Genomic DNA, 27,550 nt, shown 5'->3' with positions numbered 1-27,550 from the left:
AACCGCCTGTATAAACTGATCCCCAAAGTCCATTTTTCTTAAAGTCTTTAATAGAAAGGTCCAATCCACTCTATCAAAGGCCTTCTCCGCATCCAAAAACACCAGCACTCCAGAGATCTGTTTATTCTTCTCAAGATATTCCAATAAATCTATTATTTGCCTTACATTATCCTTCATGTATCTGCCTTCTATAAATCCTGCTTGATCATGATGAATCACCTCTTGAATAACTGGCATTAACCTGTTGGCTAATACTTTTGCAAAAATTTTGTAGTCATTATTCAGAAGAGATATTGGTCTAAAATTCTCAGGTTTTTTAGGACCTGCTTGCTCTTTCGGTATCAATGAAATATAAGCTGCTTTCCATGAAGGAGGTATTTTACCCCCTTGTTGTATACTACAAAATAAATCTTTAAGGTGTTCAATCATTTCTGCTTGTAAAGTTTTATAGTACACCGCAGTTAAACCATCCGTCCCTGGTGCTTTAGCTGTTTTCAGTTGTTTAATTGCGGCAGCAATCTCCTCAACTGATATAGGTTGGCTCATTCTTTCCTTTTGATCACTAGAAATTTTCATAACTCTTCTTTCTTCTAAATATTTATCTATAAATCCAGTTTTTATGTCATCTTTAGCATATAATTTGGTGTAATAATCTAAGAAAGCTTCTTTAATTAATTTTTGTTGAAAAATTTCCTTCCCTCCACTGTCAATGCTGCCAATAACCCGTGTACTCTGTCGTTTCCTCAATGTGTAAGCCAACCATTTGCCCAGTTTATTAGCGTTGCAAAATGTATTATGTTTCGCAAATTGTAAGTTAATTGCTATTTGTTCCACCATAAGCATATGAAATTGATCTTTCAAAAGTTTTATAGCTCCTCGTATTCTTTCATCTGTTGGATTTTTTATAAGTAACTGTTCTTTTTTCTTTATCTCTGCTTCCATTTCAAATCTTTTCTTTTGTCAGTTTAATTTATGTTTAGAGTTCATATAAATGAGTACCCCTCTCATATATGCCTTACTCGCATCCCAGACAATTTCAATAGGGGTACCCTTATTCAAATTCATTTCAAAAAATTCTTTCATTTGCTTTTTGAGTTCATTTACATTCTTTTCATATCTAAACAAATTTTCATTTACTCTCCATGATCTTCTCTCAGTCTTTCCCATTTCAATTTCTATCCATACCAGGCTATGGTCAGTTAGAGTCCTTGGAAAAATCTTTGTTTTTTTTGTTTTAACAAGTAGATCAGATGATAATAAAATAAAATCAATCCTAGAGAAGGATCTATGCCTGTCTGAAAAAAAAGTAAAGTCCAAATCTTTTGGGTTATGTATTCTCCAAATATCTTTTAGTTCCAAATCTTCTTTCATATCAAAAAAAGTCTGTGGTAGTCTAATCCTTGACTTTGCCAAAGTCTTTTTATCTATTTTGGGATCAATTACTCCATTCCAATCTCCCATAATTAAAATAAATCTGTAGTCCTATTGCAATATTTTAGAATGCAATGTTTTATAAAAATTTTCTTGTTGTTGATTAGGAGCATAAATTCCAATCACCAAAATTGGACCATTTTCTGTATAAATTTCAATTGCTATAAACCTCCCACTATCATCTGCTTCTATAATTTTAGCTGACAGTCTTTTATTTATGTAAATCACTACGCCATTCTTTTTTTCCAAATTCGAAGCTATAAATTGTGTTCCTAATCTAGAATTTACTAAGTATTTTTGATTTTTCGTCGGGCCCTGAAAACCCATTTATTTCAACTAGCTGGGCTGGCTTGAGTCAAATTTTAAACTGATTTTAAATTGGAATTGTTTTAATTACGGCCAAAAGATTTAATTATTTTAATCAGTTTTTAGATTTTGTATGTTTTGTATGTATGTCTTGTTTTATTTTGGCTGTTCACCGCCCTGAGTCCTATATTGGAGAAGGGCGGTATAGAAATTTAAACAAACAAATAAATAAATAAATAAATCTTGTATTCGAATATGAGTTTCTTATAGGCAAATAATATCATTGTTAAATTGTCTCAAATAATTAAATAATTTCTTCCTTTTCTGTGGTGAATTTAATCTGTTGACATTCCAGGATAGAAACTTAATTATCATCTGGAGCCTCTTGAAGCGATAAGAACATTTGCTGAAGGCTTCCTTCCAAGTTGATAGTCTTCAGCTTAGCTCCTTCCATGGCTTCACATGCTTGTTTATTGCCCTTAGCTCCCTTATCTTGCTGTGGCTTGGACCTTCCCTGTTGTTGTTTTTCTTTGATTTGCTTATAAGCTGCTCGAGTTATACGCTGATCTTTAGCTTCACACATCCAGGCTAGGTCCAAGGCCACTTCTCTTGTATTTTTAGGTGATCCAGTTACAGTTTCCAGAGGGAGATCTAACAGGGGCTCATCCAGAAATCCCCCTGTAGCTCCCTGCATTTCCATTGCCTCCCGCTCTATCTGTTTACACTGCTCTTCAGTCTCTTGTTCAAACTGCTTCTCCTTATCACTCTCCTCTGTCTCCAACACTGAAGATGTACGTGGGGATGTTGAACCTGTTTTAAAGACTGTAGAATAAAATTCTTCCGCTTTCTCAACAGTATTTAATCGATATCTTTCTCCTTCAAACCTCAATATTATGCCAGTTGGAGCATCCCACCTGAATGGGATTTGCTGTTTTTTTTAGTTCAGTCACTAAAAATCCAAAATCCTTTCTGTCTTTTAACATCTTAGGTGGCAACTCTTTATAAACTCCAATTTCCCTTCCATCCACTTGCACAGCAGAGACAAAGGACCTTTGCAAAATATCATTTCTTATTCTTCTATTTGTAAAATATATCACCACATCTCTAGGCAGTTGTCTTTGTTTAGCCACCCAAGAATTCACTCTATAGACTTTGTCCATCTTGCAAAAAATCTCTTCAGGGCTAATCTTTAACATCACAGCTAAAGCATCAGCACAGATCCTTCTCAGGTCTTCTCTGCTATTCTCTCTTATACCTCTAAGTCTTATAGCAAATTCCATAGACCTGAATTGCATCATTGTCATCTCATTTTCAATCCTTTGCATTTTATTGTCAGCATTAAAAATTTTATGGTCAGCCTCCTTCATTTTAATATCTACTTCTAATCTAAGTTCCTCCACTTTTTTATCAGTTTGCACAACTGCATCTGACAGGCCAGTCACCACTGTCATTAACTTTTTGGTCACCTTATCATATTTTTCTTGAATCACCTCTTTGATTTCTTTAATCTCCTGCTTAATTTCCTGTTGAGATTTTTTGAATTTTTCATCCATGTTCTCATCTTGCCTCATCAAAACCTGAGCAATAAACTCTTTTAAGTTTTCAAGATCAATCTCCTTTCTCTGGCTCTGCTGACTAGGAGGCTGTTGTTGTGGCTTGTGCGTGGGGGATGCCCCCCCGCCGCCTTCGCTTCTTGCTTGGTCTGTTTTGAGGCCATTCTGCCACGTAATCTAACTTTTTCAAAGAAGGAAGTCTTTTTTCCCTTTCTTCCTCCACAAAATCCTCTAAAAAATTCCCCCAGGTTTGGTCAAGTTAGGGATAAAATTAAGTCAGAATCAGGCTTACTTAGAGAAAATTTCCCTTTCTCTTCACTTGTGGCAAACAGTATTATTTGTAGCGTATTGAAATGACTATGCAAATCCACTTTCGCTTTCAGCTTTCTCTAGTGCTGAAGCCGGGCGCCATTTTCAGGAAACTTTCAATCTTTGACTTAAATTTAAACACAGGGCTAGCACAAATACTTGCTGTTTTGAAGTTCAAGTCCCGATTTCACCCTGTTCGTTTGGAAAATTTTCTTTGTTTTCGCTTGTAAGGTTGGTCCCGCCGTCTAGTTCTACGAGGTATAGAATTGCCTCCGAAGTCCGGAGCCTCGGCGAGCTGGATAGGGAGCCTCGCCTGTTTCCTCCCCAGAAGCAAGAAAAAGCAGTCTGGGGGCTTCACAGGGGCTCTACCTGTTCTCGCCGGCTCTTCTCTCGATTCCTTTAGGATTTGGAGTTTTCCAAGCCACTTCTCCTTTCTCAAAGCGGCTCTTTACAGGCGACGGGGCTGGTGGTCTGAAAAGAGACCGTCTGGCGGCGACGGGAACCAAACCGGAAGTCAACTAGATATGTCATTTTGTTCATGCCTTATTTATTACTATTTAAGAGTATTACTATTTATAAATAAGTTTTTTAAATTATTATAAATTTATTATTAGAGACTTTATTAAATTTATAATGCTGTGCATCACAAATACATGACTCTGGAGAACTAACAAGGATTAAAACATGATAAAAACATGATAAACAAACAAATGACATATGCAGCAGCCAAGACAAAAGATTACCAACACAAGAATTAAAACAACTATGATATGGGCTTAGCCACACACCTGGTGTCCCAAGTTTAGTAACAAAGCCGGATCGTCAAGACCTTGAAAAAGACTACCAAAGCCAGGGCAAGTCTGCTCTACACCACAATGATGTTGCAGAGGACATGTGCACAACACAGCCACAACACTGGCTTCTGTCTGATGGTGCTCCCTAATGGACAGGAACCAGAGTATGTCTCTTCTGTCAGATCCTGACCAAACAGATAATCAGGGAGAGATGGTCCTATAGGTAATCTGACCACAATATAGATCTTCTGTTTTCTGGTTGGCAACCAGCCACTGATCAAATATTGAAATAATCATTTGGTTCATTAAATGGCAATTCTTAGCAACCAAATCCAGATCCCCATTTAAGTTGCATGTAATTTTAATAGCATCTTCCCATGTATCTCCCATTGAAGTCTTATCTTTGGAGGAAGATAAATCATCAACTAGATAACTACGCAGCCAAGTAAGGAACTAAGTTGTTAGCAGAGGTTGCAAAGGAAGAAAGTAAAAAAGACTTACATAAGGTATATTTGCACTGAGGCTAAGTTTAGTTTTAGTTGCCCGGAAGTCTGTGTAGCCTTGCCTTGTTTGGAATGCCTAGAATTTTCTCCCCACAAAATCTCAGAATTGTTCTTCCCTTTGGTCTTTCCCTTTGAATTTCTTTTTTGCTCCTGATTTTTAATTATTACTGCATTGTACTATCAGTAGTTCAAGGCTCTTGGATTCCAGTTTTTTTAAATATCAGCAAAACTTAACACACTAGATTAGTAATACTGTACTAAATACTAAAGATACTAATTAATTTTAAATAACTAAATGCACTATTTAAAACTAAATGAAAGTTAAGAGCGCACTAAAATGTTGTAGTGATATTTCTTCTCCTCCTTTACCCTTACTATTACTCCTTTTCTGCACATTGCTTATCCCAAAAGAATAGTATGATTGTTCCTTATATGAGAGACTTGGAAGAATGTACATTATCCTGGGTTAATTATAAATAGGGTTGCCAGGTGTCCACTATTTGAGCGGACAGTCCACTTTTTTCACATTATGTTCACTATTTTTTTTCCACAAAATAGTGGACATTTTTTTTATTCAAAAACTTTATGATGAAATGGTACGTAATCTAAAGCTGTACAGTCTAAGAGAATAAGGATAGGAGAATCGCGTTTTGTCTTTTTTTTCATAAGTTAGAATGAGACAAAGATCAAATGCTCATTGCAATAATCACATTTTACACAACAGCGCAAAAAATGCATTAAAGCAGTTATCTTTTGATATCGAAAATGTAGTGCTGAAAGTTTTTGCCGAATTTTCGAATTCTGCGAAGAAACGAGAAGAGTTGAAATCATTTTTTTGAGTTTTGCGAGTCAGAATTCCATGAAGTTTTGCACCATGTTCCAACACGTTGGTTAAGTTTGTTTAAAGCGGTCGAAAGACTTCTTTTAAACTGGATCTGATGAGTGCCATAAGGTTATCTGGAACCTTATTTCGGATCAGGAAAATGAACTCGTAAAGGACGATGAACCAACAGTTTCAGAATTGTATTTATATTTCACGCACTTCTTCATGTCAATAATGCAAGACACCCTACTGAAGCTGGAAAGCAAGAAAATTCTTGCATGTGATCTTCACATTATCATGTGTAAGCTGCATGATTCTTTGAAAAAAAAAATACGATGAGCAGTTTTTTGGAATGAAAGTTTTATTTGCCTTACGTAAAAAACATTTGGCAGAGAATGCCGTGTAAAAGTTCAAGAAAGAAGCCATCAATGTGTATCAAAGAGCCATTGCGTACCTAGAAAAGTGGTATAATTTCACCGATTCAGTATATGAGACGCTAAGTTGTTTCAATCTAATTGATCGCAATAATCCTCCAACTTTAGAAGAAATGACGAACATCTGGTTATTACCAACATGGAGAGAAGAACTTCCACCCAACACTCTCTTCGATGAAATTTCTGCCTTAGAAGAAGTTTATGTTCATCTGCAGGGCGATACATCCCTTGATAAATGGACGTACTTTTTCAAGAAAGAGCCAGCTCCGAGTTTACTGAAACTGTTCCAGTATTGTGCATCAATTCCGGTATCAAATGCAAACATTGAACGAATTTTCAGCGTCATGGGAAATTTGTGGACTGACAAATGTAACCGACTGCTTGTATCAGTTCGAAGTGAACTTTGTATATTTTTTAATATTTCTCAACGTTGTACTGAAATTAAAGAATTATTCCTTAAACACAAAGAATTGATCAAAGCTGCGCAGTCAAATAAAAAACACACACGACAGCAAAGTAAAATGTAATTTAATATTTTACATATTATTATAATATATTTGATGTTTTGAATTTTAAGTAAAGTTTTGAAGTGATTATTTTAATACGTGTTAAAATGTTTGTAAGAAAATATATAATTTAATTCTAATTTTTTTTTTTTACTACTTAACCCCCCCCCACTTGTCCGCTATTTTTTGGAAGCAGACCTGGCAACCCTAATTATAAACATGTTGTGCTATTTATTACAAACTGTAGAAAACGCTGTACAGGTTTTAATAGAGGAATTTGTTTCCTGGTAGAAACTATTTTAAGTTATCTGTTGACAAGACAAACATTTGTGACTGTTTAAATAAGCTCTGAGTTAACTTACTGTATGCTTTGATTTAGGATACATGATGCAAATCATTCTAGGATAACAGAAACACATTACAGTATTTATCACAGAAGCAGAAACACACTTCTGCTTAGAACCTATTCTAAATCCATTTTAAAGTATTATCTCTACAGCCAAGTATCTTTGCAGGGGCAGAATTTTTTTAAAAATGGCAATCATGGCCATACTATTCACATAAAGGGACAGGGGTGGTGGTGGCTTTGATCATGTAGCCATAGCTGTTATCTTAACTGTTTTGTCCACCAGAGACACTGTTTAAAGCCATATCTAGATGGTGTCAAGTTCTTTAAGGGTCCGTCTCTTTCAACATAACTGTGTCCTGTGAGGTTATCGAGGAAGTGCTATTTAGTGAACTTGCCCCATCTCCAAAGAAATGAGGGGGCTTGGACTTGAGGGAAGGGTTTTTCTCAGCGGTGAAATCCAATTTTTTTTACTGTGGGTGTGGCTTGGTGGGCGTGGTATGGCTTGGTGGGTGTGGCTTGGTGGGCATGGCAGGGGAAGGATACTGCAAAATCTCCATTCCTACGCCACTCCAGGGGAAGGCTAGTGCAAAATCCCCATTCCCTCCCCACTTCTGGGGGAAGGATATTGCAAAATCTCCATTCCCATCCCACTCTGAGGCCAGCCAGAGGTGGTATTTGCCAGTTCTCCGAACTGCTCAAAATTTCTGCTACCAGTTTTCCAGAACCTGTCAGAACCTGTTGGATTTCACCGCTGGTTTTCTTGCAAAGCTCCAGTACTTTGGAACATCATGACCTCTGAATTAGGTTTGGTCCTTGGTTGTTGTTCTTCCCCAAGACCATCAAAATAATTTTGTTTAGTTTTTAAAGAATGGTGGTGAGCTGTCCTGTATTTGAGGGGTTGGGTTGAGTTGGCTTTTGGCTGTTTTAAATTACTGTTTAATTTATGCTGTAAACCCACATAATTATGATATTTGAGATGGTGTACGAACAACTTAATAAATAAAACAAAAACTTTAAACTGTTCTGGTTGTGCATGTTTGGCATAAATATGGCTGTAAAACCCCAGTTGTTCTTTTAAAACTGGTTTCCACAACAATTAAACTTGATTATTGAATTAACCCATTTTCAACATAGGCTATCATAAACTTTCCAAATGTACTTCATTTTCACAGTATCCTAAACTTATATTAAAAATAAACCAAGATAAAAGTTAACCATATTTAACATGTTGTTTGAATGCTGAGTTAATCTATATGTTGTGTACACTAAGAATAAATGGAAAAGGGATTTTTTCAAGCCAGTTTTTAAAATGGAATTTGAACTAGAACTACAATATGTACAAAGATGAACACATTATCGCTAAAATGTATAAACTCCTACTGACACTTGAAACAGAAGATGAAGAGAATGACTGTATGATAAAGTGGGCTAAAAACTTTGGTATAATATAAATGGCTCAATGGGAGAATATGAAAGGATTGAAATTCACTGTGTTATAAAATTTAAGAGAATTTTTATAAAATAATGTATCATTGGTATTTGTCACTGGAAAAATTGCCTAAATGTACAAAGGCATTGCAAATGTATTTTAGAAATGTGGACAAGATGGGTTTTTTACCATGCTTGGTAGACATGTAAAAAAGCTAAATAAATTTGAACTCAAATCTCAAGGATCTTAAAGACTAATACATGACTTAAGCCAGAGATGTTCCTTTTGGGACTGATGGGCAAACAGTTGGAAAAAACTCATGGATTTTTGTTTCTGTATATAACAACAGTACGGTAGTTTGATTTTTATATACACAACGATGGAAAGATTCAATATTGCCTATAATGGAAGAATGAATGTTGATGTTGATGGAGCTAGCTGAGACAGCAAAGAAATTGACAGCTTTGATTAAGGAAATGACATTAATTTTAATGCTGTGTTGGAAGAAATATCCATCTGGTTCAGTTCCAAGTGTGAAGAAAGACACTGGAAACATGGAGACTGATTGGAAATATTGTTTTATTGATAAACAGGACCACATGAGTTTGAGGTCCTGGGCAGCTGACCACATGGCATGGAGAGTGAGAGATATTTATACCCTCTCTTGGGCTTTGAACTTGACCTTCCTGTTCCCGTGCAAGAAAATGTATTCTATTGGCTACTGTCAGACTCTCATGGAGCTATACAGGGGTCATAGCTGAGAGTGTCTGAGATAAGTTTGGTTGAACCTTGCTGGGTGAGCAATGTCTTTAAGAAATTTTGAAATGCAGTGAGCCCTAGATCACTGCTAGATGGGTAGAGGAGTAATCCTATTATGTCTTGAGGGGTCATGTCTTAATCCCATCACTCTGGAGCTGGAGGTCTAATTGTCTTGTAGATAAACAGGCCCAATCTGCTCAATGGGCACCAAATATCTGCTGGGGACAAGGTGCTGCAGGGAGCTTCTCTTTGTCTTTACAAACATGTTTCTCCTTTTCTCATCCAGGGAAATATAATATTCTGCCTTTTTAATATTTCCTAGAATATTTAATTCTTCTAGGAGAGGGGTGTGTGTTAACTTTCTATAGCCGATTGGAAATCCCTCTTGAACTTTTTGGGTGAAACCAAAAAAAAATGAAATACTTACATATGGATTTGATGATTAGACAAAATGGTAGATAATAGAAAAAAGTATGTTGTACTTTCTTTTGTTAGAAGAAATCTCCTTCTGGGTTCAGCTCCAAGTGGGGAAAAAGACACTGGAAACACGGAGACTGCTTGGAAAGATGTTTTAATGGTGGACAGGATCACATGGCTTGAGTTCCTGAACAGAAAAGGAGCGAGATGCTGCGAGTCCCCGGATTTTATGCCCTCTCTGGCTTTGGACTTCCTGGGGCCCAGAAAGAGTATCCTGATTGGTTGTCATACTCCCAGGGGGTGAGGGTCTTAGCTAGCCTTGCTGGCTGATGTAATCTTCCCAGGTGCCATGTGGTGAGTTTCTGTTGCTAGATGGGTCCCATTGTGTTAGTTTCTGTTGCTAGATGGGTCCTATTGTGTTGCAGATGATGGTCCTTTGACAAAGGATTGGGTTTCTGCCTCTGGCCCATTGACAAAAGGGGGGGGGAGGCAGAAAGGTAGGAGCTGCTTTATCTTTAAAACATGTTTCTCCATTTTTCATCCAGGGAAATATATTCTGCTTTTTTAATATTTCCTAAAATATTTCATTCTTCTAGGAAAGGGGTGGGTGCTAACTTCCCACACTTTCATGCTTGGTGGCTATGTCCTGAAGCGAAAAAGTACTGGACTAAGATACAAGGATGGCTACAAGAGATAATAAAATGTCAAATAGAACTAAACCCGGAAACATTTTTCCTGGGAATACTTAAAACAAAATTTGATAGAAAGATATTTGATTCTACACATATTAACAGCAGCAAGAATTGCATTTGCGCAGTACTGGAAGGAATGCAATACACCACCAGAGGGATTGATCATTCAGAAGATATATGAATGTGCCAAAATGGATAAATGTACCCTAGAACTAAAAGAAAAAGATGATTCAGAACTTTATGCAGTTTGGGAAAAATGGTACACTTGGATAGATAATAGAAATAAAAATTGGAAATATACATACGGCTATTGAGGATTGGATATTGAATGTATATAATGTATATATTGTATGGAATGTTGATCCGAAGTATACAAAAATGACAGTCTGTTGATTATGTACTAGAGTTGTGTAAAGGAAAATTGTTTCAAAAAATTATTTCAAAAAAAGAAAAAAGTATGTTGTAATCTTAGAGTTTAATGTAAATTCATTTTTATATTTGTTGTGAAATGAAGTCTGAAGTCATTTCTTTGTAGGTCTTTCTCTTTCTGCACTTCTGGCTTTACTTTCTTTTTCACTGTTATCTCTTTCTACTTTAATTATTTTTTTTTCTCTCTTTATTTGAAAATGTTAATAGTTATCCAAATAGTCTTCAAATGGAGCACTGTGGTGAGAAAACTGACAAACATGGTTTAAGACTGACTCAAACCTGCCCTAATTCAGCAAAGGATTTTTTCCCCCTTATCTACACTCAAACTCTATTTACTCACATGATCAACAGTGCTATACAAAAAAAACTCTACAGCTGATTGGACAATGCATCTCTTCTTATGTTAAAGACTACGGAATTCTCTCGAAGACTTTCGCCCTCCCACCACGGTGTTCACCACTGAGCCTCGGTGACGTTGGCAGCCGAACGCCTCCCGCCATGCACGAAACGGGGGCGGAGACGTCGCCCTCGCCGCCATTTTGCCCTCCCAACTGCACTATTTCCTCATTCTGTTCGCGCCGCCCCCAGACGCCCCGAGGAAAGAACTCCTCCTCTCTTCCCTTCGCCTCCCGCCGTTCTGCCCGGAAATATCCGAGCCAGAACAGAACCTGCGCGCGCGGTCTTCGCACTCCCCTTGCCTTTCTCGCCCCGCCTCCTTCCCTCGTGCAATCTCCTCCTCTCTCTCCCTCCGCCTTTCCCCCTCAGCAAAATGGCGGCACGTAGAGGCCTTAGCAGCCAGTGAGTGACTCGCCTTCTCCTTCTCCTTCTCCTCCTCCTCCTGTTCCTCGGTGGCCGCCAAACTCTTTTGCATCAGACTGTCGCCTCCTCATCTTTCCTCCTATCCCGAAATCACTTTTACAACCCCGTCTTCTCCCTCCCCCCGCTCCCCTTTACGATTATTCCTTCCTTTCCTCCCCCTTCTGTCACACTCAGGTACCCATCCCCCCCCACCGGCCTCTTCCCCTCCCCCTCCCCCATTCGCCATCAATCAGCGGCGACCGAGAGCGGATCAATCAATGGTCGGGAGGAGGAGGCGGCGGCGGCTGCTGCTGTTTAATGAACAATGTGTGAGAGCTGTGCTGAGCTGCTGGAGGTGTTAAATGAGAGTAAGTGGAAAACCTTGATCAACGAGGAGAGGGGGAAAGCATCTCGTACCACCTTCCCCGGCCTGTTTTGCACGAACCGGCTCGCGTTACTGCGGCTAGAAAACTCAGGGATTGTTGTTGGTACTACTCTAGAGGAGGGAGGGGAAGAGACTGTCGGTACCGGGTCTCCTTGCCCCCTCTTTCCACTCTCTCAGCGGAGGATGGGTGGAAGAGGGCTGAAAAGGCTTGCTAGGAGTGAAAGGGTCATACGGGAAAGGCCCTGGCACTTCGCGCGGAGAGAAGGCCCAATTGGAAAGTCAGTCGGCGCTTCCTCTCGAATAAAGCATGGGATGGCGTTGCCTTGAGGAGGAGTAGAGGACAAGGATGCTCTTTCTGGCTGCCCCCCCCCCCGCCTCTCTCCTCGTTTTCTCTCATCTTGCAAACAGGGTATCTGCAAACGAGAGATACTGGCGATATGAGCAACAGAAAGATCCTCTGCCTTAAATGGTGCAAATTGGGTAAGGGGGTGAACGAAATCAACACTGGGTTGCATTTTCCTCTGCTTTTCCTCTTCAGTAGGTTCCTATCAGTTGCATCCTCTGGCTTTAAAAGAACGCGGCCTAGTTCTTGTGCTCCGGATGAGCTTGTAGTAGACAAACGAGGCCGGTCGGGATTATGAGACGTTTGGGGCACGCCAGGAATAAAGCTATGGTTGCAGTCTCACTTCTCGCACCTGCAGAGCTGTAGGATCTTAAGTGGGGTTGATAGGAAGACTTTCAAAGTGGAGTAATCTTTCCTTTTTGGAAAAAAGGTTTTTTGTGGAAAAGTAGTTAACTTTATATATTTCTATTCTGCTTTATTTTTTGCTGGATTCTACATTGTTGGAAGATGTTAGGGTGCTTTCTAATGCTGTAAAATATTCTTTAAATGTTTTAAGCATAAAGCCACCCATTCTCTACATATTGATGCAGTAGTTTCTATGTTTTAAGTTTAAAAAAAATATTTGCCTTGCTTCCAAACTTTTGTGTTATTCACAAGACAAATATGTGAAAATTTACCTTCCAAGCAGAATAGTTTTTGCAGATTTTAGAGTAAATCGCAACTATGACTTAGTTCTAGGGAAGAACATGTAGAATTTGGGCTGTAAGTCTTAGATATTTAATGTTTTGGGGGGTCAAAAATCTTTATGATTTATCTAGTGTAAAACTGTTTTGGATGCTTGAGTGGGTGCTTTCTGCCTTAATTTGTGATATAAAAAGAAACCTGTTAGGTTGCAACTCTGGGAAAGAGAATAGGTAGAAACAAAACTGTAAAAGAATAAAGTTACGTTTGGTATGATTTGCTTGCAGCTATTGAATCTTACTGATGACTTGGTTTCAAGAATTGTAGGCAGTGTTTAGAATTATCTGTGGTACGCCTAATGTAATTCTAATTGTAAGTTGTTTATATGGTTTGTGTTAGTATGGCTATAGTTTGATGGAGAAAAATGTTCTTGGTGCTGAGATTCATATATAATGGTGGTAGATAAGAATTTCACAACCAAGTTTATTGAGATCTTACTTTTGAAAATTGTTAATTTATTTTGAGAGATTGGCCATACTTTGAAATAATGGCTCTTTGCTATTTGAATTCAGAAACTTTTATAGCTGTACAACTTCCAATTATTTGGCATTTACTGTATATTTTCCCAGATTTTGTCCATTGATATGCAGTCCTCTGCATGTTGACCAGAAATAACTACCACATTCTGCAATATTTAGTGTCTCTTTAGTGGATTTGAGACCACTTTAATAGGTTTAAGACAGTACTGAAACATTTCAGTTATTCTAAATTTTATGTTCTTTTATGTTCTTGAGGGATTTTTTGAATATACTTGGATCAATTATTAGGAATCTAATAGCACCTTTCGAGATCAATATGCTTGATTAAACAGCATAAGCACAAGTAGTCCTCAACTTACAACCATTAGTTTAGTGACTGTTTGAAGTTACAATAGCAATGGAAAAAGTGACTTATGACCATTTTTCACACTTATGACTACTGCAGCACCCCCAGGGACACGTGATGAAAATTCAGATGTTTGGAAACTCGTATTCATATTTATGATGGTTGCAGTGTTTTGGGATCATGTGATCACCTTTTGTGACTTTCCGACAAAGCCAGTGGAGAAGTCAGATTCACTTAACTTTAATAACTTAAAAACTGCAGTTGTTACTGCACTTAACTATGGCAAAAAAGGTTGTAAAATGGAGCAAAAGTCAGGAAATGTCTAGCTTAGCAGTAAAAATTTTAGGCTCAGTTGTGGTTGTAAACAGGTCTATTTGCATTTGTGAACTACATCAAATGAATGGAGTGACTAAACTGAGTTATGATCTGGTTTATATATCTAAAGAATTGAGCTGCAGGTGACAATGCCTTTTAATATTTGTTAGCCATGATGCATATTCCTCCTGATTTTTGGCTACAATAGACTAATATTCTTCACTTTTCATTGTATCTTGGATCACTTAGTATATAGTGTTGTGAACTGGTTATTACCAGTTGAATATTTTCAGAGTGTTGTTTAGTTGAGATTTTATTTCAAGATAGAACCCATAAAAATAACAAAATAATAATTGCGTTAAAAGAAAACACATTTTTTTGTTTTTGATTTAGTAGTAGTTCTTGATTTACAACTCTAATTGAGCACATTATATATTTTAATGTTTCTACATTAAAGTATATAAGAATTTTAAAAAATCATATTTAAGAGTACCTGTAATAGAATTTGTAAAAATAATTATAGATGATCAATCATTTTTCTCCTTAAGTGTCAAAATATATGCCCCAGTTTCAGTAGTCATGTTAAGAATAGTTACCATACAATTTTATTTCCATAGATCTGTGGACTTTGAAGATTATGGAGAACTTGCAAACAGTTTTTGCTTTTCGTTTTTATAATCGCTTTGGGAGTTTTTAACTGCTCACATACTACGGTATTTTCTTCATTAAAATTCCACAGTATTTTTGATTCAAAGGCAATAATGTTGCAATTATATACAAGTCCTTAAAGCAACCGTACCTTTTTCTAAGATGCGCAACTGCCTTTCAAAACTGATATGCAACTCCAGATAAATGTTTTTGATATTGAAATGGTTTGAACACAAAGGACATGTACAGATAGTCCTCAGCTTACAACCACAATTGAGCCCAAAATTTCCATTGCTAACCAAAATAGTTGTTAAGTGAGCTTTTCTTGCCACAGCTGTTAAGAGAATCGGTGCAATTGTTAAGTTAGTAACATGGTTGTTAAATGAATCAGGCTTCCTTATTGACTCTGTTTGTTACAAGTTTCAAAAGAGGATCATTTGGTCTTGCGACATTGCCATTCTCATAAATACATATCAGTTGCCAAGTGTCTAAATTTTGAACATGTGACCATGGGGATGCTGCAGTGGTTGTAAGTGTGGAAAAGTCATAAATCACTTTTTTCAGTGGCCTTGTAACTTTGGCCATTAAATGAATGGTTGTAAATCAAGGACTACCAGTATATGCTGCTTTGAAGCTCATAAGATTGAGGTGACTTTTAAAAATACTGTTACACATATAGTATATGGCTACTTTTGAAGAATGTTTAGAATTAATTCAGCACTAGAATTAATGACGGTCAGTTTTTGAGAAGCATGTAATTCCATTACTATACCAAATTACACTAGCTTTTGATCTCTTTTTAAATTCAGGCTAATGTGCTGTCTGTAACATTTAAAAGCCCATACAGATAGTTCTTGATTTACAACTGTAATTGAGCACAGAATTATAGTTGTAAATTGTTGTGATTCTAAATCAAGGTATCATATGACCAGACCTGATCTTTTGATATTTTTTGCAGTGCTCGTTGAGGGAATCCATTTTCTCCAAGAGCATTTTTTGAGGAAACTGGCAAAAATATTGCAAATTGCAGTAATTTATAAAATGTTAATTAGAATAAAATTCTTTATTAGAATAAAATGATTTTGTATATTTTCTGGCACACCTAACTACAGATAATCTTTAGTCTTTTCATAAACCAGTTTGCATTTTTTAAAGGATAAACTTCTTATCCAGCATGCTAGGTATGTTTCAGGTAAATAGAGTCCAGATCATTTGGTCAGCCCATGTGTTATGAAAGTGTTCCTTGAAATAGTATTTTTAAACCATCCAGGCTTGTAAATTCATCCAAATATTATTGAAGACTACAAAACACAACACACACACACACACACCAGCCACTGAATAGTTTTATGACCCATGCTACATTTAAAATAATATCTGATAGCAATAGCACTTATACTTATATACCACTTCACAGTGCTTTACAACTTTCAGAAGCATTTATTTGTTAGATTTATAATACACTCCATAAGCACTAGGAATTATACAGAATAAAAACATAGTACAAGGAATGATATACAATAGTCCTCGACTTAAGAATTACAATTGGGACAGGAACTTTTATTGCTAAATGAGGGGTTGTTAAGTGAGTTATGCCTGATTTTATGACCTTTTTTCCTGCAGTTAAACAAATTTGGTTTTTGACTTTTGTTTGTTGGAAGCCAGTTGGAAAGGTCTCAAATAATGCTCACATAACTTGAGACACTGCATTCATCATAAATACATGCCGATTGCCAAGCACCCAAATTTTGAAAATGTGACCGTGGAGATGCTATGATGGTCATAAATATGAGGACTGGTTGTAAATCACTTTGCAGCACTGTTATAACTTCAAATGGTCACTAAACAAATAGTTATAAGTCAAAGACTGTAGTAAAAACCAAAACTGTAACCAATAATAATGGCTCTGATCTTCCTCTGTTAATCACTTATTAAAGGGTTGATAATCAGGATTATATTCTATATAATCTATAATATTCTAATACTTTGTATCATAGAGTTTTGATTTTTTTCTAACCATGAAAAATGAGAACTGAATTTATTTTGCTAATAGATATCAGCAGTGTGACCTGTGAAAACTGCAAAACGTTGTAAAGGCCACATGTAGCATGTAGGATTACATTTTATTTGTAAATAAAAACTACAGCAAAACTTCATTTTAATGATCAAATTGGAGGGCGGGGTATGTGGGTTCATGAAAGTATGGTAAATTGAATTCCATCATTTTCATCATGGAAATTTTATTTATCACTGTGATTTGACATAAATTTGGCACAGTCCAGATTTTGCATAACTTGTATAATATAAGTTTATACAATGTGCAAAGTTATAGTTTTAAAAATTATATCTGTATATAAACAGTGTAAATTGCAGTGGTATTGACCTTCAGCAAATTTTTCATTTTAAATAATTCTTAATTGTCTTACTAAACATTTGCTTCAAGAGATTGAGTAAAGTTATACCAACACATAGCAGAGGGTTGATTGAGAATAGGGCTTTTTTTATATATAAATGAACAATACTAAATCCCAACTGCAAATTTTTCAGCAAAACAAAGTTTGTTCTATATGTATGGTAAGAATGTGTAGGGTGGAGAGTAGATTATAAATGTCACATGGGTATTATATACACTAGTTAATTAAATTATGGAATAGTAAACTTTTGAAATAGTTTTAAGTACAAGATTCTCAAAATTAGCCACTCATGAAGGTTTCCATTTCGTGTTATATTAATCTATACCTAAAGACATTTATTCATCTTAGAGAATACTTACCAAGCTGGTATAAGACTCGGTTTCATCTGGAGATTCATTCAGCTGTAAATATTTTCTGAACGATTTATATCCCTAATTGATATAAAGGTATATCTTAAGTTAAAAGTATTATAGTTTGTAATTTATTTATAATACTGCAGTCTTATACAAAACACCAGAGTGATATCAGAGAGAAATACAACTTTATATTAATTAATTACCATATTACAGAAGAGAGCAGCAGTAAGTTCTTAGCCCCAAGACCTGTGGAAAAACCGAAGTTTTGATCACCTTTATAAAACCCAACAGCATAGAGATAATCAACATTTCCCCACCAAAAATGAGGGTAGCTATTAAAAATCCCACCTATTTTTTACAACATACAGAGCAAGGTTATATAACAATTATTACCTATGTGGGACAAGCAGATGATAGGAGAATGCATTCATGAACACTGATTTTCAGTCAGAAGACCCTATGAAAATTCCTTAATTTCACAACAGATGGACAGATTCCACTGTAATTTCAATTGGGAAAATATGAGCCATGCTATATCAGGCTATATCCAAAAATGCTAGGAAATTCCTGGAAGTTTGTATTTAGAAAAATCAGCTGTCAATAGACACAAAGAAAACAATACCATAATCAAGGAACTACGGAGGAGAAAACCACACCTCCCACCAATACTGAGAGGGCAAGCTACAAATAGGCAGCAAAACTTGTGATATTACCTAGTCAGGTAATAAAGTGTCTACAAGCAAACAACCAAGCTCAGAAAACACCAAGGACTCCACAAGACCTTAATATTGAGCACTTTAATCATCTGTTGCTCAAATTCTTGCAGATAACATTGAGTTTATACATTCTGCTAACTTATTGTGTGATTGATTTTGACTTAGAATATGTTTGAATCTAGCATTATGGTTTGAATAGAAAACCATAGAAAATAGCATGTTGTAGAAATCATACATATGTTGTTGATGATAAAAACAAATCATACATTGCAATATGTGAATGCAACCAAAGCTATGATATTTTTTACTTTTGCTTTGTTAATGTTTGAACAGTGTACTTCAAATTTTGCATGTCTTTCTATGGTGTAGTTTTACCTATGGCTGCACAGGTAGTCCTCATGACAATAACTAAGCCCAAAATTTCTGTTGCTTAGCAAGACAGTTGTTAAGTGTTACCCCATTTTACGCCCTTTCTTGCTGTAGTTAAGTGAATTAACTGCATTATCGGCTTTAGTTGTCAGAACGTTGCAAAAGGTGATCACATGACCATAAGACATAAATATGAGTCAGTTGCCAAGAGTCTGAATTTTGATCATGTCTCCCTTGGTGCTGCAACAGTCATAAGTGTGAAAAAGTCTTGAGTCTTCGGAGAGGGGCGGCATATAAATTGAATTAAATTGAAATTGAAATTGAAAAACAGTCATAAGTCACTTTTTTCAGTTCCATTGTAACTTTGGTCATTAAATGATATGTTTTAAGTCGAGGACTACATGTAGTGTAGTAGTAGTAATTGTGATATGATCAACTTGTTGATACAGTAGTCATTTGAGGCTGTATTCACATAATACTAGACATACTTTCTTGAATAAGTGTGCCACGAATGACAATTTATTTATTGGATTAACAGGATTTAAACTGATGTTCAGTGATTATGATTTTTTGTCAGGTGCATTTAGATAGTATTGGAAGAATTTTCTTCGTAAGAAAATTCTAGAAAAGCTAACATTAAGAAGAGAAATTTGAATTTAAACAAGAATGGCTTCCCTATATATCACATGTCAGATACTTAAGAATACAGGTTTAAGCAGGAAGAAGTTTTAATGTTTATTTTGATGAGATCAGTCAGGTAGAAGGGGAAGAAATTTAGAACTTAATATTGTTTTTCAATATTCATTTTTTATTTCTTAACAAGATCATGTGCTTTTTAGGAATAATGATAAGTGATATAAGTTAAAGTTTAGAGTTTTGTAGTGAATTTTATTCCTTAAGTCTAATTTTATATTTCAATTCATTATTTAATAAATGATGCCTTTGAACCTGGTGGGGGGGGGGGTTGTTGGATTGGGAGATGTTGGAGCCAGGGGGGGAATTGGGGCAGTTATAATGCTGGTGACAGGCATGGATAGATATTGTGTGAGATATGGTGAATGGGACGTTCTTAGGGAAAATGAAATTGGTGCCTTATACTGGTTCTGTGTTTCAGCTCCCCAAACTCAACCCATATACCTGACCAGCAGACCTTCAGAGGCCTTAGTTTTTGGCTGCTGCTACTAAATATCAGTTTGGCCTGTAATAAAGCCTCTCTCATTTGTGATTTAATCTGATATGTATTATTGAGAGGCTGGGTCCAGAAGGGGGTACCTCTTCCAGAAATGTATCCAGCTGGATTTGGAATGTGAACTGAACTGAGACCTGAGGGCAGGGATGGTGGTGTAGCACTTGTCATGCAAGAATTATTTAAGGCTTTCATGAGTGCTGCTTCACAGATTGCAGAGGTGAGATCCTGTTCATTAACTTGGGCTCTAGGATTTCTGCTACTATACCAGCCTTCCTGCCTATAATGGTATGTGGGAATGACCTTGGGAAAAGGAGCAATGAAACACAACCAAGGGAACAATCAGATAAAATGAAGCTTAGTCTCTAGCAGGAATATGGGCAAGGCAATAGGTTCAGAAAAAAACCCACCCTTGTTTTTGGACTGTAAAGGGCATGGGAGAGAAGTTCTTTCAGATGTATAAGATTCCATTAATGTAACCTTACAATACAGTACTCCTCAACCTGTGACCATAATTGGGACTGGAATCTCAGTTGTTGAGAAAAATGCACACATGATCGCTTTGCTGAACAACTGCAGTGATGGCTTTCCCAGTTGTGGTTAAGTAGAGAAAAACCGCTGCTTGCAAAGGAGGACTGGCAACTTCCCCTCTATACACAGAAGGGAGTGCATGCGAAGTGGGAATTCCGAAGTTCTGAGCTTTGTTTCTGCAGCCTAACAAAGAATTTCTGTCTCCCCCCCCCCCCCCAAATGCATGGAAGGGAGGGGAAATCCTTTGGCAGATGGCAGTGGCTTATAACCTTCTCTGCGAGCTTCCCCACTGATTTTCTGGGGAAGCTAGCACAGAAGATTGCAAAGGGCACCTGGCAGTTTTAAGTGTGAAAGGTTGCCAAGCACCCTAATCATGATCACATGACCATAGTGGGGGGAGTGTCTTATGAGGGATAGATATACTTTATGGATCATAAAGCACCACTTCCAGGCTGTTGTAACTTTGGTCGTTAAACAGGTTGTAGGTCCAAGGCCTTGGATCAGATCATAGCTATGTGATCTTGCCCCTTATGGATTCTGTCAGTCTCCATGATTCATGGAAAAAATTGGGAGAAGAGACATCTAGAGTGTTGTTGGCACTCAAGAAGGGACAAACAAGCAAACATGGGGTAGAGCTGCTATTAAGACTATTATGTAGAGATGAGGACAGTGAAGCAGCAATATTTCTTTGCTTTTATTGTGTCGGCACATAGCTGCCCCAAAGCCTTGTTTCAGAGGATTCATGCCCTCTTGGGTAGAGAGGACTTGTAGATCCTCCTACAGGACTGTGGAGAAATTTGCTTAACCTCTGTCAGTCAGAATTGCCCAAATTTTTTCTCAGTTGGATGTCAGCCTTGTTGGAGGCCTTAAGGAGGTTCCTGGGCAGATTCTTGCCCTGCTATCCTGGATTAATTTGAACCTATTGGGCCTGGGGAACAACAGGGCCCATAGGATTGTGAGCTTGGTCATTTCTCTGTAGATCCATGCTCCTCCTGCTAGTTAAAGCTGACTAAGGGGTGTCATATGGATGGGTTTTGGTAATGGTGAATTTCTCCTTGTGTGAGGGGTGGTTCTTCCACTTCTTAAATTGTTCCATTTAAGGGTAACCACTTCTTGGTTCACCCCCTTATCATAAAACCATAGCTAGATTCTACCATATTAGACAACTTGGGAAGAGGATGTGATTGAGGAGGTGGTTGGACAGAAGCTTCCAAAGCTCTGGACTTTGAAGTTGTACTTTTAAACGATTGCGCTTTACATGTATTACCCCTGAAGAGTATTCAGAACTTCAGTTGATACAAATTGATGTGGTACAGGCAGTTACACATGCCACTAGAGCAGCGCATGTGATACCTTAGTTCCATAAGTGACAGTTTGCTTCCATGTACAATTCAAGGTTTTGGTTTTGATTTTTAAAGCCCTTCATGGTATGGTTATTTGAGGGATCTCCTCCTCCAATCTGCTGGTCCCATCAAATCCAGCAGAAGTACACCCACTATTTATTTTTATTTAGGAAAATTTTATTTTCCATATATGTCCATTTTCTTTTCTTCTGTGTAATTATTTATTTTGTTTCTTAAATGTTTTAAGATAAATTTTTTTTAAAGAGAAAACTTCCAGGATTTCTTTTTGTTTATGTAGTCGTGTATAACTTTCAGCAAGATAATTCTGTATGATTATTCGTTCTTAATAAATATGTCAGAAGCCAGTATTTGGTTGATAGTCAAGTACTTCTGAATAGATTCACCCTTCAGAATATTTTCATGGATATTTTGTTAGTGTGATAGAGATCTGTTTTTCTATGTTTCAGTTTCACAAACTTAATACAGATAGTCCTCAACTTATGACTGATCTCTTGGTGACCTACTAAGTTATGATGGACCTACTTGGAAGGTACTTATGACTTGGATTCAAAGTTCAGATAGTCAGGCCTCTCCTCCCCCCACTGTCATGTGACCACACTTAATATGCTTCTCAACTGGCCTGGATTTAGAGTCATTTGATATGTCCCACAATCACATAACTATGTTTTATGACAGTTTTGCAGAAAACCTGCATTTGTGTCTGTTTTTTTTTTTTTTTGACAAAACTGGCCCATAGTGTACCATGGGTTTGCTTAACACTGTAGTGGTTGCTTAATAATCACCACAAAAAGTCATAAAATTGGGTTGGTCATGCAGTCTCCTTTATGGCCATTGAAACCATTAAATCATCATGGACAGGCTCTATTACAGTCATAACTTGAGGACTAGTTGTATCTCTTCTCTCTCTCCCCCCCTCATTAGAGTACAGGTAGCCCTCAACTTACAACCACAATTGAGTCCAAAATTTCAGTTGTTACCGTGTTTCCCCAGAAATTAAGACCTCCCCAGAAAATAAGACCTCCCCCAAAAATAAACCCTTCCCCGGTCCTCGCCATTTCTTCTGGTTAGGGTTAGGGAGAAATCAGGTAAGATGGCACGAGGAGCCCTGTCTTGCTCCACGCACCCCAAAATAATAAGACCTCCCCGAAAATAAGGCCAAGTGCTTATTTCAGGGTTCAAAAAAATATAAGACGTCTTATTTTCGGGGAAACATGGTAAGCATGACAGTTAAGTGAGTTAAGCCTCATTTACGACCTTTCTTGTGCTGCTGCTGCCCATTCACCATGGCCTGTTTGTCACCGCTGCCCATTCGCCACCGATCACTGTGAACAGGCAGTGGCGATAGGCGATGGCAGCGATCCCCGCCGCCTAGAACAGCTGTTTGGCGCCGCACCAACCCGCCTCCCCACCTGCCACAATATTCGCTCTATAAGATGCACAGATATTTCCACCCACTTTTGGGGGGGGGAAATCCGTCTTATAGTCCAAAAAATATGGTAATTTGACTTCCCCATTGACTTTGTTTGTCAGAAGGTCGCAAAAAGTGATCACATTTCCCCAAGACATTAGAACACTCATAAATGTCTCTTGCCAAGCATTCAAATTTTGATCATGTGACCACAAGGATGCTGCAATGGTCGTAAGTGTGAAAAACGGTGATAAATCACTTTCGTCAGTGCCATTGTGAATGGTCACTAAAAGAATGGTTATAAGTCAGGAACTACCTGTAGTTGGTATCTACATTTGAATATCATAGTATGATACAAAACTTAACTCACTGCGTATTGTGCATAAGAAGCTTGATTATGCATGTAGGCCTTTGTTATTGTGAAGAATTATATCATCAAACCAAGATTCATAATGCATGTAGACCTTCATCATTATGAAGAAGTATATCAGGAAGCTAAGATTATGTCTAGCTTCTTGTGCCCGAATCTTGGACTGTGATTAATCAGAAACAAGATATTTAAACCAACTTTATGTATTGCAATTAATTTTAAGCCCAACTTATTTTGAGACGAATTAACTTCAGTCTTGTAACATGAGCTTTGTAGAATTATGTCTTCATTGACATGAAAGGAGGACATTAGAGTAATTGAGGTTGTATACTAGCTTGAATTTGTTAATTGCTATAGTTCCAACTGCTTGCTGTATCATTCATACATCAGGACGCAATAGCTCTGCATTTAGGGATGTGCAAAAGGTATTGATTTCATTAAAAATTCCAGAGAAGTCTGAAATGTTTATTTCTCCTTCTGAACTATGTCATTTTGGGAAGAGCTTCTATAATTAAATCCTCTGGACTGGAATGAGTTTCTCCATTCAGGAATTAATGCATTTTGTACATTTCTTCACTTTAGCTTACTGTGCGTCCCCCAAAATAAGACAGGGTCTTATTTTCTTTTGAACCCTGAAATAAGAGCTTGGCCTTATTATCGGGGGGAGGGTGTTCCTTATTATTCTGGGGGTGATGGAGGCGGCGAGTGTGGGACTGGATGTCCCGTTGCTGCCGTCACCTCCCCTCACTGTTCTTCGCACCGGCCGAGTGGCTGGCTGTCACTGCCCTGATGTGTCCTGCTGCCGCCCTTGCCTCATGGAACAGGACTCTGCAAGGCTTGTTGTGCCGTTGCACGCACTAACTGCAGCACCACCGTGAGCGTCATCATACCGGCACAGCTGCCGTCCTGCTGCTCGCGGCTGCACCGATATGTCGAACTCACAATAAGTTGAAAAACGCGACGGAGCTGGAAAGGTAAGAAGCGCATCCTGCTTCTCGCCCGCCCCACCTGCCACCCCCAAATTGCATCCCTAAAGGGGGTGGGTGGCTAAGCAAGGGGCAGGATCCCTGCCACATCCGGCGAGGGGGGGGAGAAGAGATGGCAAGGGGAGCCACGTCTCGCTCCACGCTTTCACTTCTCCCCCGCCCCACCTGTCACCCCTCTCGATAAAGAGATGGCGGGGAAGGGAAGCAGCCAGGCTGCTGTTGCCATTGGGGTGGGTGGGACGTATTGGGCCGTGAGACATGTGTCTTACCTTTCCAGTTCTGTTGCGTTCCTCACCGTTGTGTCCAGGGAAACAATTTGTAAAAGAAAACTTGCGAGTTTGAGAAGTTTGATTGAACTTGCAAGTATGTTTTCTTTTACAATGTGTTTCCCTGGACACAATGGCAAGGAACACGACGGAGCTGGAAAGGTAAGATGCGCGTCTCGCTTCTCCCCCACCCCACCTCCCACCCATTCCATCCCTAAATGAGGCAGGTGGCTAAGCAGGGAGGGGGCGCGAAGTGGGTCTCTGGCCTGCCGCTCTTTGCGGCAGCCATCAGTGTACTGGTAGGTACGGTAAATGTGTGTGGGGTGTGTGGGGCTTGTTCCCCCCTTTCTCCCCCTCCGGACTTGCCTGCTCACATCGTGTTGTTTGCGCGACAAGCAACGAGAGGAAATGGTGGGACCTGCTGCACATGCATAAGTAGTTGGGGGGGGGCTTATTTTATCGCATGCGCTGAAAAGCCCAATTGGGCTTATTATCCGGAGAGGTCTTAGTTTCAGGAAAACATGGTATAAATAGTACTTCCTTAAAAACCCTAATTGGAACTGGAATTCTGTTGCTAAGTGAAGCAAAACATAATGTGAGCATACTGACTTACAACGGAAGTCCCAGTTGTAGTAGTTAAGTGAATCACCCATGGCAGCCACATTATTCTAGTTTTTTATTGTTAATTTTACCTCTAAAAGATTTCTATTTGTTTTTCAATTACTTATATGTTATTCTGAAGTGATTTATCTTGGTCTTTATTTTTTTAACATCTTAAAAGTGTCTTTTAATATACACTAGATATCTCATTTCTGTCTGATTTTAATGTCTTAATATAATGATAAAAATAAATAAATAAATGTGTGGCTTTCTAAATCAATATGTGGTCTGCAAGTATATTAATGGTCCCATTTGTTTGACACAATTTTCCTACAGCTTAATTTAAATCTTAATATGTTGAAAAACATTAAAACTTTAAAATATGGGAACAACATTTTTAATGTTCCTGAAACATTTAAATTGCCATTATTTAACCATTTTATTTTTAGTAAAGAGTATATAAAAAACTTTAAACACTTCATGACAGTTAATAGTACCATTATTTTTCTTTAGTATCAGATACTGATGGTGGTGATGGCTTGCAACTCAGAAAGGAGCATGCACTCAAGATTTTTGCTTATATCAATTCTTGGACGCAAAGGTAAATCTGTTTTTAAATAGCCCATATTCATGGTGCATCTACATGGATGTGTGTGTGTGTGTACAGGCGATCTGAATAGTAAAAGTAGTAAATATGGATAAGTTGATATAAAAATAATCTTTCATTTTTTTATGTAATTCTGTATTAAACAGAAAAATCAGATAAATCATTTTGGTTTACATGGTAACTTTTGCTTAAATTTTTGGTAAAAGTACAATAGTATGGGGCTGTTAGTATGGAGCTGTTATAAATCTGAGGTTTTTTTTGTAGACTTGCATCAGTTTTTCAGTTTGTGTGACACTACATTTTTAAAACTGCTTATATGTTCTATTAAAGGTTGAAAAAATTCTGAAGTGGTTTATCTTGGTCTGAATTTTTTCAACATCTTAAAAACCTGCCTTTTAATATATATCAATTATATCTCGTTTCTATCTGATTTTAATGTGTTAATATATTGATAAAAGTAAATATATAAACATGTGGTTTTCTAAGTCAATATGTGGCCTGCAAGTGCATCTATTCATGGCTATGTTGTAAATATCTGGCAGTGTAGAATTTTCTATATCTGAGCAGAGTTTTCACTGCTAGCAGTTTCAAAGTAATTTCAGAATCATTGCCAATTAATGTTTGTCACTATTCCCTTCACAGTTGAGCATATTTTAAATGAATCAATTGTATCTTTATAGTTTCAATGGAATGGTATTACTTATTGGCATGTATGTAGGTTATTAGTATGTGCAGCCATCAGTGTCACTGACTGCTTTTTTTGTGCCTGTTTAATATAACAGAATTGCATCTTGTTTCTGTAGCTGATAGAAAAAATTATGTTGGGCACAACAGATGAACCCCATGCTTTTTATTTATAGAATGTTGAGGTAAAGGGGAACGTTGGACTCTCACTTATACAAAGAAAAAGTAAAAACTAGCATGAAATGTCTCTTCTTTCCAGTGTTATAGGCACCATACATGAAGTGACTTTTTTTTAGCATATTTGAGAAAGTTGTTATGAAAAACTCACTTTTTTAAAATGAAGTATCACTTGCATCAAATGTTGTCTGCTAGAAAAGCAACCGTTAAAGGAATAGATAGCCATACTTCTAAAATCTGCTCTGGTAGTTTCGTGGGCTCTCTAAAGAAGGGTGCAATTGAATGGGAAAGATTGAAAATAATCTCAGCCGTGATGACATAGTGATTAGAATGCAGTATTGCAGCCTGACTTTATTCACTGCCAGGAGTTCAGTGGCTCAGGGTTACTCAGCCTTCCATCCTTCTGAGGTTGGTAAAATGAAGACCCAGATTGTTGGGGGCAATATGCTGTAAACCGCTTAGAGAGGGCTGGCAAGCTCTGTGAAGTGGTATATAAGTCTAATTGCTATTGCTATTACAGGTCTACCTGTGTAGTATTGGACATAATCCATATTATTTTAAGATACACAGTTTAATGTTACAGTTTTTAAAATACCAAGGATTTGAATTATATTTGTATATTTGCATTATTTCATAAAAATCATAAATATATAAATTAAGAATCCTTAAATTAAAACATATATAAATTAGCAATGCCAGATTTTATGAGTATGTAGTTCAGCAACAT

The 27,550-nt window shown here is 37.5% G+C and overlaps 1 protein-coding gene across 2 annotated transcripts in view; it reads left to right on the top strand.

Moving 5' to 3' along the window:
- Positions 1-11,260: 11,260 nt before the first annotated feature.
- USP34 (ubiquitin specific peptidase 34) overlaps positions 11,261-27,550 on the top strand; it is a 153,680-nt gene continuing 137,390 nt past the window's right edge. For both annotated transcript variants that reach the window (XM_060692619.2, XM_034427298.3), the window contains exons 1-2: positions 11,261-11,900; positions 25,869-25,956. In XM_060692619.2, the coding sequence (XP_060548602.1) occupies positions 11,858-11,900; positions 25,869-25,956 (131 nt within the window). In that variant the 5' untranslated portion in view covers positions 11,261-11,857. The remainder of the gene's footprint in view (positions 11,901-25,868; positions 25,957-27,550) is intronic.

This window comes from Pantherophis guttatus, chromosome 1 (genome assembly GCF_059756535.1).
Source record: "Pantherophis guttatus breed Tessera chromosome 1, ASM5975653v1, whole genome shotgun sequence".
NCBI lineage: Eukaryota > Metazoa > Chordata > Lepidosauria > Squamata > Colubridae > Pantherophis > Pantherophis guttatus.
The sequence above is the reverse complement of the archived record's forward strand: the minus strand, read 5'-3'. Positions and strand labels throughout refer to the sequence as shown.